Source organism: Dreissena polymorpha, chromosome 15 (assembly GCF_020536995.1).
Source record: "Dreissena polymorpha isolate Duluth1 chromosome 15, UMN_Dpol_1.0, whole genome shotgun sequence".
Taxonomy (NCBI): Eukaryota; Metazoa; Mollusca; class Bivalvia; order Myida; family Dreissenidae; genus Dreissena; species Dreissena polymorpha.
In genome coordinates, this window is record NC_068369.1 from 4,430,148 (window position 1) to 4,446,279 (window position 16,132).

At 35.6% G+C, this 16,132-nt stretch overlaps 1 protein-coding gene and 1 long non-coding RNA gene across 7 annotated transcripts in view; both read right to left on the reverse strand.

Annotated features, from left to right (window-relative positions):
- LOC127859872 (zinc finger protein 236-like) overlaps window positions 1-16,132 on the reverse strand; it is a 35,855-nt gene that overhangs the window by 14,579 nt on the left and 5,144 nt on the right. For 4 of the 6 annotated variants that reach the window (XR_008039506.1, XR_008039505.1, XM_052397449.1 and 1 more), the window contains exons 2-3: window positions 3,898-4,199; window positions 597-1,088 (exon numbers count right to left, since the gene is read on the reverse strand). Coding sequence is in view for 4 of the 6 variants with exons in the window: in XM_052397449.1 (XP_052253409.1) it covers window positions 597-1,088; window positions 3,898-4,199 (794 nt within the window). In the remaining 2 variants the exon portion in view is untranslated. Of the gene's footprint in view, window positions 1-596; window positions 1,089-3,897; window positions 4,200-7,892; window positions 8,264-8,900; window positions 9,030-16,132 lie in introns of those variants that run through there. The other 2 variants (XM_052397448.1, XM_052397450.1) reach the window with 2 other exon arrangements.
- Window positions 4,552-5,264, reverse strand: LOC127859889 (uncharacterized). Its single transcript, XR_008039515.1, has 2 exons — window positions 5,068-5,264; window positions 4,552-4,637 (listed from the first exon to the last, which is right to left on the reverse strand). It is a non-coding gene; the product is annotated as an uncharacterized LOC127859889 (long non-coding RNA).

A 16,132-nucleotide genomic window follows, 5' to 3' on the forward strand; every position in this document is an offset into this window, starting at 1 on the left:
TAATAAATGAAAGCTTGTCAGATTTTATTTTTTTAGAGGTCACAGTGACCTTGACCTTTGACCTAGTGATCCAAAAATGGGTGTGGCGTGTAGAACTCATCAAGGTGCAGCTACATATGAAGTTTCAAAGTTGTAGGTGGAAGCACTTTGATTTTAGAGCCAATGTTCAAAACCTTAACAAAATGTTAAGGTTTTAGCATGACACGGACAGCGGACACGACGACGGACACGACGAGCTGGCTATGACAATACCTCGGGTTTTCTCCGAAAACAGCCGAGCTAAAAATGAACATGTCAAGAAGTGCAGAATACAAGGGTTGTCAAACAAAACGAAAAAATGAACATGTCAGGAACTGCACTATTTGTATGCTTTTTCTCATAATTTTTAAGGTATGAAAGGTTAAATTACTCTTTCTTTCTATTTATATGTACATGCATTGAATATTAAAAAGCAAAGATTATGCATGACAACCATGTGTCAACAACATTGTATCAATTCATAAAGCATTTTACATTCATTCTCAACTTTAAACCACAACTTTTTTGGCCAAATCTCTGCTACAAGAACTATTTTGACATGAGATGCAAATATTTACCTGACATCTAAAAGGTTTTTCCCCAGTGTGACACATCATGTGACGTTTGAGGTCACTAGGTTTGGGGAAGATCTTGACGCAAATGGGGCAGCAATGACCCTCGAGTCCGTCTTCCATACCCGTAAGCCCATATCCAAGGTCCATGGCCCCACCTGCGTGTATCCCTATTGCACTGTTACCGAAATGTTGTGATACTGGCCCGCAAGGGTCCATTCTCGACCTCTTTTTGGCCAACCCATGATTGCTGGAATCGTCCAGATCATTGTCATGGAAACCAGAAGAAGATCTGCGATGATGTGAGGGGCCTGATGTTGTGATTGAATTAATTAAAAGCTTGGGAGGGGGGGAGTCATTGTCCAGGTCTATTTGATGCTTGTTGCTGTTTTGATGGCTGCTGGAAGGGGAGGAATGTGGAGAGGCGGTCCCAGCACCTGGATGGTCAACTGTGTGAGCTCGTAACTCTCTCACCGATGAAAAACTTTCTGAATTTTCCTGTTATATAAATATAAATGTGTTAAGTAAACAAGGGCTGTTTGTAATACATGCATGCCCCCCATATGGGCTCTCCGTTGTAGTGACAGCCATTGTGTGAATATGTTTTTTGTCACTGTGACCTTGACCTTTGACCTAGTGACCTGTAAATCAATAGGGGTCATCTGCGAGTCATGATCAATGAACCTATGAAGTTTCATGATCCTAGCCATAAGCCTTCTTGAGTTAGCATCCGGAAACCATTTTACTATTTCGGGTCAGAGTGACCTTGACCTTTGACCTAGTGACCTGAAAATCAATAGGGGTCATCTGCCAGTCATGATCAATCTACCTATCAAGTTTCATGATCCTAGGCATAAGCATTCTTCAGTTATCATCCAGAAACTATTTTACTATTCGGGTCACCGTGACCTTGACCTTTGACCTAGTGACCTGAAAATCAAAAGGGGTCATCTGCGAGTCATAATCAATGCACCTATGAAGTTTCATGATCCTAGGCATAAGCGTTCTTGAGTTTTCATCTGGAAACCATTTTACCATCTCGGGTCACCATGACCTTGACCTTTGACCTAGTGACCTCAAAATCAATAGGGGTCATCTGCGAGTCTTGATCAATGTACCTATGAAGTTTCATGATCGTAGCCATAAGCGTTCTTGAGTTATCATCCGGAAACCATTTTACTATTTCGGGTCGCGTGACCTTGACCTTTGATATAGCGACCTGAAAATCATTAGGGGTCAACTGCGAGTCATGATCAATCTACCTATCAAGTTTCATGATCCTAGACATAAGTGTTCTTGAGATATTATCCGGAAACCATTTTACTATTTCAGGTCACCGTGACCTTGACCTAGTGACCTGAAAATCAATTGGGGTCATCTGCGAGTCATGATCAATCATCTATCAAGTTTCATGATCCTAGGCATAAGCATTCTTGAGTTATCATTCGGAAACCATTTAACTATTTGGGATCACCGTGACCTTGACCGTTGACCTAGTGACCTTAAAATCAATAGGGGTCATCTGCCAGTCATTATCAATCTACCTATGAAGTTTCATGATCCTAGGCATAAGTGTTCTTGAGTTATCATCCGGAAACCATTTTACCATTTCGGGTCACCGCGACCTTGACCTTTGACCTAGTGACCTGAAAATCAATAGGGGTCATCTGCGAGTCATGATCAATCTATCTATAAAGTTTCATGATCCTAGGCATAAGTGTTTTTGAGTTATCATCCGGAAACCATTTTACTATTTCGGGTCAGAGTGACCTTGACCTTTGACCTAGTGACCTGATAATCAATAGGGGTCATCTGCAAGTCATGATCAATCTATCTATAAAGTTTCATGATCCTAGGCATAAGCGTTCTTGAGTTATCATCTGGAAACCATCTGGTGGACGGACATACGGACGGACGGACCGACATGAGCAAAACAATATACCCCCTCTTCTTTGAAGGGGGCCATAAATATGCATATACAAGATCTTATGTTGAGATGTGCAAGATGTTTTGTTTGGTTACTCAAATGTAATTACATTTTTTATTGAAAACATAGATATTGCTATTTTAATTACCCTTTAATCAATTGAAAAGGAACCAAAAGAAAGGAATTTAAGGGATGCCAGTAAAAGGAAAATAATATGTCCACAGAAATTATTGTAATGTCAAAAGACCCAAGAATTGCAAGACAAACCTAAGTATCTTCTTTTGATCACCTGAGAATACTAGTATGTAACTTAGAGGTAGCATATATATGACCGCTAGTTTGGTACTAATTTGACGACAGGAGGATTATCTGAATATATCCTATGTAAGGCTATATAAAACACTCACAAAACCCCATGGGTGTGGGGAGTTTGACAACCGCCCCATAATTTGAACAAACTCGTAGAGGATCACTCGCTAATTAATGTTACATTAAAAATGTTACACCTATGGGCCTTGTTCTTTAACAGAAGAAAATGTTTAATTTTTTTGCATATTAACAACTTAACCCCAGGGCAGGAAATATTTAGACCCCGTAGGCATGAACAGACTTGTATACGGACCACTAAACAATGTTGCATAGTTATCATGGACAAACCTCTTGCACTGTAAGTCCAAGGAGGAAACTTTTTAAGTTCACACCATGCAGGCAGAGAATGTTCACCAAGGGCTGGGCTAATTTTCACCCCAGGGATATGACTTACTAACTTGGTAGAACACAATTATACGGTTTTACATAACAAACACCAAAGCTCTAGCCTTTGACATTAAGAAGCAGAAGATTTTTTAAGTGTTCACTTTATACATATCAGGCAGACAAGTTTCACTTCCAGCTGGGCTAATTTTTCCCCCAGGGATGTGATTTGAACATACTTGGTAAAAGACCACCATATGATGTTACATAACAAGTGCTTCCGTTAGAGGACGTCCAGGCAAAATTAAGCCCAAAAACTGCTGTCATACGTCCATTTTACAAATGGTGGAAGTCTCTTGGATGTTCCATAAACCGAATGTACGCTATTTTTTAAATTAATACACAGGGACATTCCTGTGAATCTTGGTCAAATTCTGCCAAGCCATTCAATGGCAGATATTGTATGAAGCAATGCTTCACAGACAGACACACACATGTAACAAAAGACACACACACATGGACAACCAACATCAGGGTATCACAATAGCCCATGGTCCCCATCTTGCTCTGGTAAGCTAATACAGCCAAGAGCACATTTATTTTTAAAAAGTTTGATTTATTCAATGGTCAGGTAATTATAGGTTATATCTCATGATCATATAATTCCTCAAAACAACATGCACTTACATTGCACAGATGATCCTCTAGGTCATGTGGGCGATCTTTTATTTTATTTGTGATATTCCTGTTGTCTACTTTTGTTGAAAGGTCATACACAGCAGAAGGCATATCAGCCGACTCTGGGCTCGCAACATTTGGATGTCCTTGCTCATCCCCCTCGCTACACCTCGAGCCCAGGCTATTACGTCTTGCCAAGTTCTGTCCCTCTGAGACTGGTTCCTCGTTTGAACTCATATCCAATGGTTTGGACTGGTAACCAGTTTCAGGTTCATTTGTGTCCATGGATTGGTTCCCATCTTTTTCTCCATCTGAAAATAAACTAAACTAGTGACCTGAAAATCAATAGGGGTCATCTGCGAGTCACGATCAATGTACCTATGAAGTGTCATGATCCTAGGCAAAAGCGTTCTTGAGTTATCATCCGAAAATTATTTTACTATTTCGGGTCACCGTGACCTTGACCTTTGACCTTGTGACCTCAAAATCAATAGGGGTCATCTGCGAGTCATGATCAATCTACCTATGAAGTTTCATGATCCTAGGCAAAAGCGTTCTTGAGTTATCATCCGAAAACCATTTTACTATTTCAGGTCACCGTGACCTTTACCTTTGACCTAGTGACCTCAAAAACAATAGGGGTCATCTGCAAGTCATGATCAATCTACCTATGAAGTTTCATGATCCTAGGCGTATGCGTTCTTGAGTTATCATCCGGAAACCATTTTACTATTTCGGGTCACCGTGACCTTGACCTTTGACCTAGTGACCTCAAAATTGATAGGGGTCATCTGCGAGTCATGATCAATCTACCCATGAAGTTTCATGATCCTAGGCATATGCGTTCTTGAGTTATCATCCGGAAACCATTTTACTATTTCGGGTCGCCGTGACCTTGACCTTTGACCTAGTGACCTCAAAATTGATAGGGGTCATCTGCGAGTCATGATCAATCTACCCATGAAGTTTCATGATCCTAGGCGTATGCGTTCTTGAATATAGGAAACCATTTTACTATTTCGGGTCACCGTGACCTTGACCTTTGACCTAGTGACCTCAAAATCAATAGGGGTTATCTGCGAGTCATGATCAATCTACCCATGAAGTTTCATGATCCTAAGCATATGCGTTCTTGAGTTATCATCCAAAAACCATTTTACTATTTCGGGTCACCGTGACCTTGACCTTTGACCTAGTGACCTCAAAATCAATAGGGGTCATCTGCGAGTCATGATCAATCTACCTATGAAGTTTCATGATCCTAGGCGTATGCGTTCTTGAGTTATCATACGACAACCACCTGGTGGACGGACCGACCGACCGACCTACCGACTGACCGACCTACCGACCGACCGACATGAGCAAAGCAATATACCCCCTCTTCTTCGAAGGGGGGCATAAATATGCATGAATTGTACTATGGTTTGCACGTGCAAGTAAAAATAACATTCAATCTTCTGTTATTATTTAACTAAGAAACATATTTATTGCTGTTTTGAAACATGAAAAATTTGCCAATTCCATATTAAGAAATAGAATGGATGGTCACCTGAACATGTACTACCACTACTGACAACATATAATAAAGACAATGAAAAACATTCAAGCGTCTGTTGCCACCTTGACCTTGAAGTGACCGACATATTTGTTTTATGAAACACATCATCCAGATATTATGATTAATTGTGCCAATTCATCTCTGGCAATATAAGAACATTGCACAAGTTCTTAGGGTCCACTAGTGACCTTGACCTTTAAGAAGAGCAACATCTTTTTTGCATGCAACATGTTTTCTTGATATGCTGTTCCATTGAGCCAATTTGTTTTGAAATCTCATCATGGACAATAAATGTTATTGGCCAGACAGAAACATACTTTCACTATAAGCATATAAGGATTATGAAAAATTAACAAAATCTCTGTAAATTTTAAATTGAAGCAAGCAGCCACCCCTTTAGCCCATGACCTAACATGATTATCAATTGTGCCAATTTATTTTGAAATACCATCATGTACAACACAATTTTGAGTCAAACACGAAACACGATGTAATGCAAATCTTATATTCCCCTTAAAGTTTACTTTTTGCTACTATGCTATTTTTACTTTCCATGCTTAATCAAATGTAATGACAATCATTATCCATGAATAATTTGTAGGGTGCTATCTTTATCTTTTGTGAAAATATAATTAATTGCATGTTACAAGCTTTTCTTTTTCTACGGGTAATCTGAACATGCCAACGGCGGTTGTTCATGTATACATGAAAATTACTGACAATTTCTAACACTACATAAACAACAGCACCGCATAACGGGTGCCAACGCTTGGCTGCGGGTGCAGTTTTGAACAAGGGCTGTTTGTAAAACATGCATGCCCCCCATATGGGCTGTCCGTTGTAGTGGCAGCCATTTTGTGAATACGATTTTTGTCACTGTGACCTTGACCTTTGACCTAGTGACCTGAAAATCAATAAGGGTCATCTGCGGGTCACGATCAATGTACCTATGAAGTGTCATGATCCTAGGCAAAAGCGTTCTTGAGTTATCATCCGAAAATCATTTTACTATTTCGGGTCACCGTGACCTTGACCTTTGACCTTGTGACCTCAAAATCAATAGGGGTCATCTGCAAGTCATGATCAATCTACCTATGAAGTTTCATGATCCTAGGCGTATGCGTTCTTGAGTTATCATCCGAAAACCATTTTACTATTTCGGGTCACCGTGACCTTGACCTTTGACCTAGTGACCTCAAAATCAATAGGGGTCATCTGCGAGTCATGATCAATCTACCCATGAAGTTTCATGATCCTAGGCGTATGCGTTCTTGAGTTATCATCCGAAAACCATTTTACTATTTCGTGTCACCGTGACCTTGACTTTTGACCTAGTGACCTCAAAATCAAAAGGGGTCATCTGCGAGTCATGATCAATCTACCCATGAAGTTTCATGATCCTAGGTGTATGCGTATTGAGTTATCATCCGAAAACCATTTTACTATTTCGGGTCACCGTGACCTTGACCTTTGACCTAGTGACCTCAAAATCAATAGGGGTCATCTGCAAGTCATGATCAATCTACCCATGAAGTTTCATGATCCTAGGCGTATGCGTTCTTGAGTTATCATTCAAAAACCATTTTACTTTTTCTGGTCACCGTGACCTTGACCTTTGACCTAGTGACCTCAAAATCAATAGGGGTCATCTGCCAGACATGATCAATGTACCTATGAAGTTTCATGATCCTAGGCCCAAGCGTTCTTGAGTTATCGTCTGACAACCACCTGGTGGACGGACCGACCGACCGACAGACCGACATGAGCAAAGCAATATACCCCCTCTTCTTCGAAGGGGGGCATAATAAATGAAAGCTTGTCAGAATTTTTTTTTTCTTTTTTTTTAAGAGGTCACAGTGACCTTGACCTTTGACCTAGTGACCCCAAAATGGGTGTGGCGTGTAAAAGACATCGGGTGCATGTACATATGAAGTTTCAAAGTTGTGGGTGGAAGCTGGTGAAAATTGTACGTAGGTCTATGAGACTTAGCCATATCTTGGTCATTAAATAGAGGATATTTGTTGGATTTGGTGGATTATCGATTTTAATTCACGAGTGATCATATAAAATAATATGTTCACAAGTGGCTCAGCCACGAGTGAAAATATATATTTTCTATGATCACGAGTGAATTAAAATTGATATTCCACCGAATCCAACAAATGTTCTTTTTATTTTATGCTTTTTTCACCTTTTATATACATTGTTTAAGCTGAGTTTAACAAAAGAATTTCCCTGGGATAATGACGTCATTTCATTAAATAAATGACGTCATTTCACAGGAAACAGTGAAAATTATCGATGATTTTCACTGTCAATTTTCACTGTTTGAAACAGTGAAATTATCAGTTTGAATTCACTGATATTTCTCTATAAACCACTGGAAAGCATTAAATAAATATGATTCTTTAAGGTGCATAAATTAACACATACTAACAATTTTTACCTGTTCCTCCCATTCGTAAATCCACAGCTTGGAGCTCGTTTGACATTGTATCATTTGATTTCACTAGCTAACCCGTTTCCCACAAAAATATATACATATATGAATACAAGATTATATCCACATGCACAAGGTCATTCTTTTTTTTAATACCTTTCAAACGAAAAATGACACCAGTCTTAACTTATCCTCAACAGAGATCAATTTCAACTGTTTCTCTACCAGTCTATATTGTGACCGATATTATCTGTCATGCGTTACCGTGCGTGCATGACCATGCATTTTTTCAATAATGCCCACAATATACGGTTACACTCTACAACTATACAATAGACACACCACTGGTTGTCTTCGGGGATTGTAATTGTGTCAACCTGCATAACACATCAAATGCATGAATGCCATAGTATAAAGAGTGGCTGGGTTAAAGTTTAGCATTACTTCATAACGACACCCAAGCTCAGGTTTCCATATAATAATGCATAATACTACAAACATCTATATCATGGGGTTTAACACTTAAATCTTAGACTGAAGATACCTGATATTTGTTGCTTTTCTTAAAATGTGCTTTTAAGTTTGAGATCAGTCCACTTATGTTTTCATGTACATGACCTTTTTAGCATAAAAACTTGTTTTTCATATTTTCATTAAAAATCAAAGTATAGTTCCAAAATGAATTCAATATCCTAGCAAATATTTAAATTTCCTCACCATGTCACTTAACCTTGTGTACTAAACTTAAAACATTTGGTTGCAAACACTTTTAATATTTTAGTACTTAAACAACATTTCCTGTGCTTATCATTTCAATATGATACTGGAAATCTTTTTACTTGTTTAAGAAGCAACTAGATAATAATCGTCTATACCAAGATGCATTCAAGAAAAACACACCCTTTTCCAGCAATATATTTTACCACCAATATGCAAAACCACATCCTACAATTTCACAACAAACATTTTACTGCCGTGATTTTGTAATTTACGTTTTGAACAATAATTACCCACCATAATAATCTAATCCCAAGCCTTGCAACATGATTATTCAAACCTACTATCACATGGTTATCTGAACAAATTGACGTGCACTCCTGTATCAGTTTTCCACATTCATTTCATCTCAAGGGCCACACTGGCTCTAACCTTTATAGATTTTAATATGGGACATTATAGTCGCTGTTATGAAAATGTACATGCTTGGGATAGTCATTGAAATTATCTTTTATTGACAGTCATATTGATGTTCCTCCAGTAAGAAAAGCCCAAGTGTGCCGTAGCAGGTTGCTGCACACTGCTTACTTTAACCCTTTGCATGCTGGGAAATTTGTTGTCTGCTAAAATGTTGTCTGCTGAATTTCTATAATTAGCATTTTCTTCGATTTTTTTAAAGAATACTGTCAGAATAGCAAACAGTTTGGATCCTGATGAGACGCCACGTTCTGTGGCGTCTCATCTGGATCCAAACTGTATGCAAAGGCCTGCAAAATTCGATTCCAGCACTGAAAGAGTTAACTTATCCCTCCAAAATGGTAACCATTTCATGCCATTTATCTTCAACACATTTTGAAAGGATTTACTATGATTTGGATTTACTATGATTAGTTATGACAATACATAACTTTATTCATAACACTGAATAAATTCAAAGCAAATACAGGTAAGTAGACCCTTCTCAAGCAAGTGAGAAAAAATGGGAATCATTTACCAAATAATAATTAACGTTTTCTTACTTAGCATTGACCAAATAATAATTAACGTTTTCTTACTTAGCATTTAATAAGATTATTTTTTTAATCCCCATAGGCGGGTATAAAACACATTAAAAAATCTTAAGAATTTGCAAACAATCTAAAATTCACTATTTTCAAGAAAATATTATTTAATTCATTTAATGCACAAACATTAGTTCCAGTATTTATGAAACACTAAAAAGAAACAGATCTTAGATATGAAAAAAACCTTTTAACAACTGGGGGATGCCATGCGAGAAAGCTATGCACAATTAAATAGCAAACACTTATTTTTTATTAGACCATAAAATGCATACCAATATGAAACACACATTTTTTTATCTCACCTTCAAAGCCATGCATTACAAGTTTCAAACAAACAAAATATGGATAGAAAAATACTGATGGTCACAAGCAAACCATTTTGCACGATCTAAGCTAACATAAATCTAAATAAGGCAAGGCTAGAACGTGTCGAACCTTGAAATGCTGAATTTTGCACCACATGTTGTTCACATCCAGATAGCAAAGTTCTCACAGTAATCTTTGATTACCAAACACAAAGATTGTGCTTCTGAACGCACATGACACAGGTGACCTGGGTAAACAAGGTTTATCTATTTGACCATCGTGCAATACTGCATTGCGTGGTCAAAATTGACCGGCTCCTTGAAAACTTGCCTCTTCACTTTGGGCTCAAAAGTGAGATAACAAAAAGTGACAGCAAGATTTTAGAATTTGAAATCTATTGGCCTTCAAGTTTTAAAAGAATACCTTCTATGTACCTCTTTTTGGTAAGAGAAAAAAGAGCTCCAGAAAAGACAGATCTCTAGACTATTTTTGCAGCTCAGATTGAATAATGTACATTTTCTATCAATCACCTGTTATAATAACCACATGTTATAAGATGAATATCTCTATAAATTATATTGTATATGAAAACTTAAAGAAACAGATATACAAGAGAGCTTAATTCTGCTAAATTGCTGGTCAGAGTAATAGAACTTGTTCAGTGGCCTCACACAATGAACCCGCACACAATATTATTTCAAATGAATACCTTTGAAAGATGCAGTAATACTGAGATTGTGCATGTTTACCTGAACAAGAGAATTACGCAGCCAAAATGCTGACAATGAAGCTTGTTTGATTAGATTAACTTGGACCATTTGGTGAATAGAAGAGTTAAAAATATTTTTGGGTTATGATCAGATAAATTAAACACTTTTTGTCAGTACATATTAATAATAAAAGTTATAACAGCAATAATAGTTATACTAATAATAATAAAAATAATATAACAATAATAATGATAAAAAAAGAATAAAAGGAAGAAGAAGAAGAAAAAAATAGAATATAAAATAAAATAAAATAGAATAAAATAATAATTTTATTTTATTAATAATTACACATTTTGTTCATTACACATGGTTAAAACTCATTATAAAACTTAAATAAAAATAGATATCTTTTCCTAAAATTTCTTTGGCATTGCATAAAACTAAACAATTTTTTAATTTTACCTTCTAGTTTATTAAAGGTAAATTAAAAACTCATCAAATATTTCTAGATTTTTTAAGATATAAAATTTATAGAAAGAAATTTCTTTTGTTGTGTCATGCAATGGAAGCATCATATAACCGATTGTGACAATCCTGAATATTTGAGTGTACTCATAAATTTGAAACATATGCCTGAAAAAAAGCATATCATACATGTACATGTTTATCGACAGGCCAATTATTTCTAACGCTCAACAGAAAATGCAAACTTTAATTTAGCCTACATGTAAATGGATGTGGGTAAGTCGACAGGTGACAATCACACAGCTTTACAGCCATACATAGCTTAATTGCAACATTTTCACAAAGATCCAATGTCAAAAGTATTTACGCCAATCCTTATTTGCTACCCAATATGGTGCATTCCACACCTAAACAACCATATTTTCACATAATGGTATAACTCTCCCATTTATTTACTTTATCATTGATTGAGCAAATAGGTCAGGCACAGTGCATTTTACACTCTACCTACAAAATGCCTCTAAAATCTTTTATCAATAAAGCCCTGTTATTCAACATTTTCCATTATTGGACTCTTGCATGACAGAAATTGTATAGATTACAAAGATTGGCCATTGTGTGATTATAATCTGTGCTACACTCTACAGTGTGCATGGACCATGTCCATAATTTCTAATGTACAGTCATGACAAACAATAACTGCAAGACTGCTGTTGAAAACTTTGATGCACTGTTATTTTTAATGTATAACTGTTATTATGATATTTTTATTGTTATTGTGCAAATGGCAAGGCATACACAATAGGGGTAATCACATGATAGTCAAGATGGCTACGTCCATGACGAGACAGTTACTTTTTGCCATTCTATACCTCTTATAACTTTTGTTTCATTTTAAAATGACGCCCACTTTCGGGCCATATCAATAAAAAGGCAATTAGTGTTTATTTCATATTAAAATTCACTTTATATCTTACAAGACTTTACTTTCCACTAATTTTCTTACTGGAGTAATTAGGTTATCCAGCTAATAAATCTCTCAGCAAGTACAGTTGAAATACAGAGCGAATATTAATATGAAATAAACACTAGAAACTGTTTTGCTGACATGACTAGAAAGTTAGTGGAATTTAAAAAAATACTGCAAGTAATTATGGGTGTAAAACAGCGATAAATACCTTCCTCTGCATGGACTTCGCCTGATCTTGAATGTCACGTGATTACACCCTCTGATATATCAATTTGTAAACAAAACAGAGTTTCTTTCAAAATTAAAAATATGAATACACCATAAAGAAATATCTGAGAAAGCATTACGTTTACCAGCCAAGGTCCTATTATACTGTAACTGTGAAGTTGATTGATTAAAGTAATAGCATGTCTTCATAATTATTTCAATTAAATCAAATTAAACAAATTAAAATATAACAACAAAAAAGCTTTTTACTACTATTTGATGTTTGCAATTTACCTTTAAAACAATAGTTTGATCTTACGCACAACACTTTATTTTTGTTTATTTTGTTCAATTTTCAAATGAACTGGTTTCCGAAGGCTATTTTTAAGTACAGTTAATGTTTTCTTAAACATAGAAGGTTTGCTTTCTTTATGAAAAAAAAAATTTTCTAGCCTCCTTATTCATCTCAGTGTTTTTTAAATAACTTGATAAGCATAAAGAATATTGAATCGAACGTACTTAACCCTTTGCATGCTGGGAAATTTGTCTTCTGCTAAAATGTTGTCTGCTAAATTTCTAAAATGAGCATTTTCTTTGATTTTTTTCCAAAGAATACTATCAGAATAGCAAACAGTTTGGATCCTGATGAGACGCCACGTTCTGTGGCGTCTCATCTGGATCCAAACTGTTTGCAAGGGCCTTCAAAATCCGGTTCCAGCGCTCAAAGGGTTAAGGATCTAACTCATTCTTTCACTCAAAATCCTATTAAATACCTAAGTACAGGAAGCTTTATAAAGTTTAAAGTTAAATTATAGCTATATTTCATCTAATTAAAATAATGTAAAAGAATGAACTGCTTTCAAACAGCACATATAAAACATTATCTTCAATTTTGAAATTTAACAGATTTCTTTTTAAAGGTTTATAATCAACTTAAATTAAAATATTTCACTTTTTTTGATTTATAGAGCCCTTTACAAAAATAGTTTCAAGTAACAGTTATTTGCTTCCATACCCGGTATATGAAAGTATGCATGCATACGTGTTTAAACATCTTGTTTCAATAGAGTCAAGCATTCTTTACATTTTCTTTTCTTTCATGTTTTGTAAAAATCATATCACAATATAAGAGTGAAACATCCATATAATGGCCATGTATATCATTACAATTGAGGCATTTTTAATATTGTGAAAAACCATCCAACCCTCACATCAGAGCATGCGAAATCAAGCAAGAATGAGCAAGAACGTGCATGCATGAATAAATATTGCTTAAACAGGTCAGCACAATTGTCATGTATATTTGAATAACCAGAGGAGAGAGAAAACCACCCGAGGCAGGCAATTTCATGCTATGCATTCACATTTTCAATTTAAATGGTGGTTACCTATGTCAACACCACTTAAAACAACCCGCAAGAATGCAGCCTATTTGTGGTTATGACACAATAATCCACAAAACTGAATGTACAAAAACCTTCTCAAAACCAGGTACACCTGACAGGTAGAACACATGTAGCTCCTGTACAATGCATGCTTCAAGCACACCCAAAGATCTGCATCTTTTCATAAAACAAATGTACAAATATATCACTATATGTGAATTTTAAACAGGACATCAAAATAAAAATGGACATGATTTTGCTGATTTACTCACACACATCTATGTATGTCATGTTCTTTATGTATGTATGTCATGTTCTTTATGTATGTATGTCATGTTCTTTATGTATGTATGTCATGTTCTTTATGTATGTATGTCATGTTCTTTATGTATGTATTTATGTTAAATTATAACTTTTTTCTTAATAAAAGTGAATAATTCTTTAAAACTTTCACTGAATCTTTCAACTGTTTGTGCATGCATGGTTAAAATTTATAAACATTCTTTTATTATCCATACAAAAAGACATGGTAAAATTAATTCAATGATTCAATTAAAAAATGCAGGTGTCTATTGTACATATAAATTCATGAAAACAAATATATATAACAGATGTAACTGCATATGAAGTATAATTGCAATCTTACAGTTCACTTCAAGATTGATGTCTTATTTGGACTTATCATAATACAGTGTGATACAATTGATACAAACATGCTTATCCAAGTCCATACAAAAGAACATTCTTTTATGTAAAAAAAACATGTGCGTTTTTTTTCTTGAAATTAAATGTTCCAATTTTTAATAATGTTTAATACACTTTTAAAAATGTTTATGACTAAATTAGAAACTACGAAATGAAAGCCTTGCACCACGGGCATGATAGTTGGAATGACAGCACTGGGTATAAAAAACATTGTAATGAAATTTGACTAAATGTTTCACATTTTTGGACACAAAACAATCAAATTTTCAGAAATTCCATAATACAGTAACTGTTTTCTTTTTGCCTTGTTCAACAATATAAATGGAGTACTCAGAACCTCCTGTGTTCTTAATTACATTACAACAACACTTTAACATATCTACCAAACAAAATGTTCTATTTACTTGAATATTTTGCAAAGACACACATTCTGTAAGACAGCCATTTCCTCTAGTATAAACCTACATTATTACCTTATTACAAAAATATCTATGGTAATCGTATGCAAAAAAACATCCTCTTTTCCCAAAGTTTATGATTTCAACTTAAATAATGTATGCATATGCACATCCATATTACGCAGACAATATAACATAAAATTAGCATAATAATTGTCACATTATAGAAAAGTATCTTTTGAAATTATACTTAGTGATGCTCTTTATTAACCTACTAGTAATACTTTTTTATAATAATTTTAGTAATCTACTTTATATACCCAATAAACAAATAAAAGACACCCAAAAGCCAAGTCATCTTCTGCAAAAGAAAAAACAACAAGATCTTCATTTGGAATGTTTATAGCTTACCAGCTGATATTTAATAATCACTGTTTGACAAATGAGTGAAATAAGATCAGGTTTATAAATCAATGTATTATTTAATGTTAATATCGTTACAACCAAAGAATTGTACTTAATCCGTACATTTTATCATTAAAGACTTGAAAAAAATCAATATGCATTTGCGAGGTACAACTCTGTAACCATGCACGTGAGGTACAACTCTGTAACCATGCATGCGAGGTACAACTCTGTAACCATGCATGCGAGGTTCAACTCTGTAACCATGCATGCGAGATACAACTCTGTAACCATGCATGCGAGGTACAACTCTGTAACCATGCATGCGAGGTACAACTCTGTAACCATGCATGCGAGATACAACTCTGTAACCATGCATGCGAGGTACAACTCTGTAACCATGCATGCGAGGTACAACTCTGTAACCATGCATGCGAGGTACAACTCTGTAACCATGCATGCGAGGTACAACTCTGCAACCATGCATGCGAGGTACAACTCTGTAACCATGCATGCGAGGTACAACTCTGTAACCATGCATGCGAGGTACAACTCTGTAACCATGCATGCGAGGTACAACTCTGTAACCATGCATGCATTTTGAGACAAAAACCTGATGATCAGCAGATGAGTAAAAGAATTCTGTAGGAGGAAGTATCACAATAATTTCTTCATCAATCAATCTACTTCATTCAATGTCATGGTTTACTTCTGCACACTAGCTTTCCAGTCCAAAGGGACATTATTTGTGATACTCAGACAATGCACAATCTTCGCAATTTAAAGTCAAATACATACACTCAGAACTTTACAGACATCTTAAGTTCAACATTTACAGATAATAAAAGGAATGAGAATATGTTACATTAATGTAGCCATAAGGAAATAAATGATGACTCCTGACAGGCCTATTT